The sequence below is a fragment of the Malurus melanocephalus genome, unplaced genomic scaffold (assembly GCF_030028575.1).
Source record: "Malurus melanocephalus ecotype Western Australia unplaced genomic scaffold, MMel_1.1 scaffold_575, whole genome shotgun sequence".
NCBI classification, from domain to species: Eukaryota; Metazoa; Chordata; class Aves; order Passeriformes; family Maluridae; genus Malurus; species Malurus melanocephalus.
In genome coordinates, this window is record NW_026623807.1 from 75,250 (window position 1) to 81,319 (window position 6,070).

The window sequence follows — 6,070 nt, forward strand, 5'->3', positions numbered from 1 at the left end:
GGGATGGGATCCACGGGATGGGATCCATGGGATGGGATGGGATCCATTGGATGGGATGGGATCCATGGGATGGGATGGGATGGGATCCATGGGATGGGAATTATAGGATGGGATGGCATGGGATGGCATGGCACAGCCACTGTGCCCATTGTACACAGGATGGGATAGCACAGCCCACTGTACCCGTACCCACTGTACACGGATGGGATGGCACAGCCAGCCATGCCCATTATCCATGGGATAGGATGGCACTGCCCGCTGTGCAGGGTGCAGACAGGAACCGGGCACTCACCCCACTGGGTGTCCCATCCCTGCTCAGGGGTGGTGGCACATGGGCCACCCAAAGGTGTCAGGATCAGCACAGTCCTGTAGGATCCTGCAGAAGTGCAGGAACGGGGAGATCCCTCTGCAGTGGCTGCAGGAGTGAGGGAGCACCTGGAGAGGGCTCGGAGGAGCTGTGGATCCCCTCGGATGAAGGGATGGAGGGATGRATTCTCCTGTGTGYRTTCCTGTGCTGTTACCATGGTACCCCTGCACAGGGTGATTTGGAAAGGAAGGAAGAAAGGAGGAGATAAGAATGTTTGCTTCTCTCCTGTTGGGAGAAATTCCTGGCTGCTCCGTGGCTGATCCTTGCAGAATCTTCAGGAAACTGAGGGGCTCTTAACCCAGCTGRGTGCAACCCTCAGCTGGATACCCAGCCCTCAAATCCTCTTCAAAAATTCAATTCTGTTTTCTGCACTGATTTCACTGCACTGCCCTGAACTTGCTGATGTAAACAGGGGCCTGTTGATGCTTTTCAGAGCACATCAAAAGTAGCTTCTGGTTACTTGTGTTGGGACAGGCAGATTCATGACTGCCAGACAGACTTCCACAGGCTGTTTGTGGCAGCTCAGGATGTGACTTTGGGGTCTGAATCCATATGGAAAGCAGTGATCAGCCCCTTCTGCATCTCCAGTGCTGCAGGGGGAGAAAGAAATGAGGACCAGAGCAGGGAGGCATCTGCAGCCTGCTCCTCTCATTTTCTCTCCTGCCATTAAAGCTCTTTGCAGGAAGCTGTTTTCCTTGAAATTGCTGTGATTTTCTTAAAAGGTGAATCTTTGACCCRGCTGAATGAGCAGATCTGGTAAATGAAGAGGCTGTGCTGCACCTCTGAGTGCAGTCCTTACCCCTGGAAAATGAGAGCCGGGTGCCCTGCTGGAGGCAGGGATTTGTTTGTGCTGAGTKCCTGCCAGGCTGCTGCCATATGGAAAGCAATCATGTACCAGAGCTGGGGCTTTGGTGATTTTATGAATGGCACACTCAGGATCACAGAGCTGCTCTTTAAAGGCAGCCAGTGTTTGCAAATATCTGCCCTCTCCCCTCGCACGGAAGGAAGGCGCGTGTTTAATCCCATTGTTTTGCTATGGATTATTCCGTGGATCATTGGACACAGTGTGTCAGGGATGTTTGCTCTCCAGGTCAGCAGCGTGCACGGCTGCTGCTTTCTGCTGCTGYCAGGGTTTAGCATTTGGAATGAGCCTCGGGACTTTATCTGTGTGCGAGGAGAGGGGAAACAAAAATGTGAGCAGCTCTGAGCACCTGCTGCGTGTGCTTGGCTGGGAAATGGGGGTAGAGGCAGGGGTGGATTGTGTTAATGAACAGGGATGGCTCGGTCCAGGGAGGGTGATTTGTCTTGCTCTCCTAAAAATGGCAGTGCTGGAGTGCTTTAAGGAGTGAGAACGCTGCTCTTGGCCCTGTGGTAGAGTGTGGAGCTGTAAATCCATGCAGCAGCTCCCCAGGCACAAACCTGCAGCTGTCAGCCCCATTTCACACTGCAGCTCCTCAGCAGGGTCAGAGCAGGGGCTGCTCCGAGCACTCAGCCTGGGAAATGCCATTTCTGCAGAGGGGAATATTCAGGACACATCCTCATAGCTGACTTCATCATTTTAATGTGCCAGCAGCCCCCAGCCTTCCCCAGGGCTCAGAGCCCCTCTGTGAGCTGGGAATATCAATGGAACAGCACAGAAATGTCTCCAGCAGCTCTCACTGGCATCTCCAACACCTCTGCTTCCTTTCCTGAGCTCCCAGGGGCTCCATCTGCACAGAAATCCATCAGTGCCCACCACTGCTTTTGCTTTATGAGGGTGGGATTTATGATGATGGCTCCATAAACAGGAAGCATCTTCTSGTTGCAATATAAATAACTTGTAAAGCGAGGCCTCGGAACGGTTCTGGTAAGGGATACTGATGCTCTGGGAAATGACAGAACATTTTTCTTCTGATTGCACTTTGCACCTTTTTTTCCTTTCTAAAAAGCAGTGCTGTGAGCTCTCCCCAGGAAGCTGGGAGGAGGAAGGAGAGAACAAGGGCATTAAATAGGACGTGATTGTTTCCCCTTTGTAGAGCAGCTGCTCATTGTATTTCACAAACTGAAATCCTTTCCTGCCTTTCCCACCACAGACCACGTCTCCATCGGGGGGCTCGGGGACAGCTTTTATGAATATCTCATCAAATCCTGGCTGATGTCAGACAAGAAGGACTCTGAAGCTAAAAAGATGTACGACGATGCCCTGGAGGTGAGGAGGGGGTGCTGCTCTGTGCTTTTGGGGGGTGGGTCATGGTTCATAAGAAGTTTCCAGATCTTCAGAATAAATCTGGATTTCCCTGGTGGAAATTCTGGACTCTGCTGTCCACTAAGTAACACTGAGTAAGTTTTACTTGCTGTCCCATGTCTTGAAATCCTGATTTTTGTCTTTTTAGGCAATAGAAAAGCATTTGGTGAAGAAATCTGCAGGAGGCTTGACCTACATCGCTGAGTGGAGGGGTGGCATCCTGGACCACAAGATGGGCCACTTGGCCTGCTTCTCTGGGGGCATGATTGCCCTGGGGGCTGAGTATGGCAGTGATGAGAGGAGRCAGAGGCACATGGAGCTGGCTGCAGAGATCACCAACACGTGCCACGAGTCCTACGCACGCTCAGGTACCTGGGCAGGCCCTGGGTTCGTGTTTTTTTGTGCTCTGAGCAATTCATGTGTGTGTTTCTGTGCCCTGAGCAGTCCCTGTGTGTGTTTCTCTGTGTGTTTCTCTGTGTTTCTCTGTGTTTCTGTGTGTCTCCCCACCAAGCCATCCCTCTGTATTTCTATGTGTTTCTCTGTGTGTTTCTGTGTTTCTGTGTTTCTCTCTGTGTTTCTCTGTGTTTCTCTGTGTGTTTCTGCGTGTGTTTCTCTGTGTTTCTCTGTGTGTTTCTCTGTGTTTCTGTATGTTTCTGTGTGTATTTCTGTGTGTGTTTGTGTTTTCTCTGTGTTTGTGTTTCTCCATGTTTCTCTGTGTGTTTCTCTGTGTTTCCGTGTGTTTCTCTGTGTTTCTGTGTTTCTCCCCACCGAGCCATCCCTCTGTGTTTCTGTGTCTGTTTCTGTGTGTGTTTCTCTGTATTTCTGTGTGTGTTTCTCTCTGTGTTTTTCTGTGTTTTTCTGTGTTTCTCTGTGTTCCTGTGTGTCTCCCCACCAAGCCATCCCTCTGTGTTTCTCTGTGTTTCTCTGTGTGTGTCTCCCCACCGAGCCATCCCTCTGTGTTTCTGTGTGTGTTTCTCTGTGTGTTTCTCTGTGTTTCTCTGTGTTTCTCTGTGTGTTTCTGTGTGTGTTCTCTGTATTTCTGTGTGTGTTTCTCTGTGTGTTTCTCCCCACCAAGCCATCCCTCTGTGTTTGTGTGTGTTTGTGTGTGTTTCTCTCTGTGTTTCTCTGTGTTATTTCTCTGTATGTTTCTCTGTGTTTCTGTGTGTCTCCCCACCAAGCCATCCCTCTGTGTTTCTCTGTGTTTCTCTATGTTTCTATGTGTCTCCCCACCAAGCCATCCCTGTGTGTTTTTTGCAGACACCAAGCTGGGTCCCGAAGCGTTTCGCTTCGACGCGGGCAGCGAGGCCATGGCCACGAGACTCAGCGAGCGCTACTACATCCTGCGGCCCGAGGTGGTGGAGAGCTACATGTACCTGTGGAGGCTCACCCACGACCCCAAATACAGGCACTGGGGCTGGGAGGTGGTCAAGGTAAGGCTGGAGCAGGCACAGAGCTCGGCAGGCTGCTGGGTTCCCACAAAAACCTGCCTTTGGGTCGGCGAAAGGAGCAGAAATTAAATTGTGTTATGGCACTGAGATCCATCAGAAATGCTCGAGGCTGGGTKGGATGGGGCTYTGAGCAGCTTGGTCTGCTGGAAGGTGACCCTGTGCATGGCAGGGCAGTGGAATTGGGTGATTTTTAAGGTTCCTTTTGACCCAAATGTTGTCAGACCCACGAGCAGGGGGGCAGGAGTGCACTGAGGGTGTTCTCCTGTCCCTTTGGGCTGCACTGCCATTTGTCACTCAGCCAKCTCGGGTTCTGCTGCTTCTCTGGCTGTCCCATTGGAACCAGCCTGAGCCCAAAGTCTGGAGTGACCCCATGCTCCTCAGAGAGTGACACAGGCTGCAGGAAACCTGGAGTTCCATTTGTAAATGGCCTGGAAGCAGCTGCTGCTGCTGAGAGGGTTCTCCCCTCTGCTGGGTGTTGTTCAGGGGTTTTTCCCCTCTGCTGGGTGTTGTTCAGGGGTTTTTCCCCTCTGCTGGGTGTTGCTGAGGGGGTTCTCCCCTCTGCTGGGTGTTGCTGAGAGGTTTTTCCCCTCTGCTGGGTGTTGTTCAGGGGTTTTTCCCCTCTGCTGGGTGTTGCTGAGGGTTTTTTTCCCCTCTGCTGGGTGTTGCTGAGGGTTCTTTGCCCCCCAGGCCCTGGAGAAGCACTGCAGAGTGGAGGCAGGGTTCTCTGGCATCCGAGATGTTTACACCACCACCCCCAGCCACGACAACATGCAGCAGAGCTTCTTCCTCGCAGAGACTCTCAAGTAAGTCCTGGGTCACAGGGYCCTTCCAGAGCAGCAGAATTCCTGCAGCATCTGCTTGATAAATCCCAGAAAAATGAGGGGAGGAGGTGTTCCCTTCCAGGGGGAAGGGGGCTGGGATGGGATGAGCTTTAAGGATCTCTCCAGCCCAGCCCATTTTGGGGGTGAAGYTGGGCAAGGCCAGGGTGCTGCCAGMTTTGGGGTTTGCTGCTGCAGAGCCACTGTTGTTCCCTGCTGTTGGGTCCCGCTCAGGTTTGCAGGACCAGAGTTCAGTGGGAAGGGCTGTGATTTCCTAACGAAGCAGTGATTTCCTAATGAATCAGGAATGTGTCCCCTGCACAGTGACAGCCACCACATSSTGCTGTCTGTGCCAGCCTGGGGTCYCTCCTGAGCATCCTTTAACCCTCTGTGTCCCTCTGCCCTGCTCCAGGTACCTCTATCTTCTGTTCTGTGAAGATGACGTGCTGTCCCTGGAGGATTGGGTGTTCAACACCGAGGCTCAYCCCCTGCCCATCAACCACACGGACTTTAAAGCAGCAGTGCAGCCCTGAGCTCTGCCCAGCTCCTGCTCCCCCAGCCTGGGCACACTCTGCTTTTCCTTTCCATTAAAGGAATTCCTGCTGTTCCTGAAATGGTATTTTTGGGGCACTAGTCCAGTTCCGGACAGTATTTTCTTGGGAAGATGAACCATGACTAAGCACCTTCTTTTCCTCTGTGAGGAGCTCTCTTAGGCTGATGATGARATGTTTATTCTGGGCCATACTGTACACAGTTCATAGACATTCCTTTATACAGAGAATTTATATGAAATCCACAGATTTTGCTTTATAGTGGCCAAAGGACTGGAAGTTTGCCATAAAATAGACTTTACACACACACAAACAGACATCCTCCTTTCCTTTTTCTGTTTCATTTCTGCCTTTTGTGTGCTGTTGATTGATCACCTCTCCAGTGAACAGTTTGCAGTGTTCTGTGCTTTCTGCTGCTGAGCTTTGGGGGYTCTTCAGGAGGGACAGGAGAACAGGGAAGGGGAGTTGTCCTCGGGCTGGATGAGGAGCCAGGAGAGCTCAGGACTGAAGAGAGGGCAGGGAAAGGTGATGTTTTAGTGGGAAAATCAGAGGATGGGACTCTCCCATCTCAGGGTGGAATTGGCAGTCCCTGCTCCTCATGGGGAGCTCAAATCAGCCTGATTTCTGCTCACGGGGAACTCAAATCAGCCTGATTTCTGCTC

General features: G+C 51.8%; 1 protein-coding gene across 1 annotated transcript in view; it reads left to right on the top strand.

Annotated features, from left to right (window-relative positions):
* MAN1C1 (mannosidase alpha class 1C member 1) overlaps positions 1–6,064 on the top strand; it is a 55,974-nt gene extending 49,910 nt beyond the window's left edge. The window contains exons 9-13 of the mRNA XM_057382557.1: positions 2,440–2,555; positions 2,740–2,959; positions 3,849–4,021; positions 4,727–4,842; positions 5,270–6,064. Of these exons, the coding sequence (XP_057238540.1) occupies positions 2,440–2,555; positions 2,740–2,959; positions 3,849–4,021; positions 4,727–4,842; positions 5,270–5,390 (746 nt within the window). The 3' untranslated portion in view covers positions 5,391–6,064. The remainder of the gene's footprint in view (positions 1–2,439; positions 2,556–2,739; positions 2,960–3,848; positions 4,022–4,726; positions 4,843–5,269) is intronic.
* Positions 6,065–6,070: the final 6 nt, after the last annotated feature.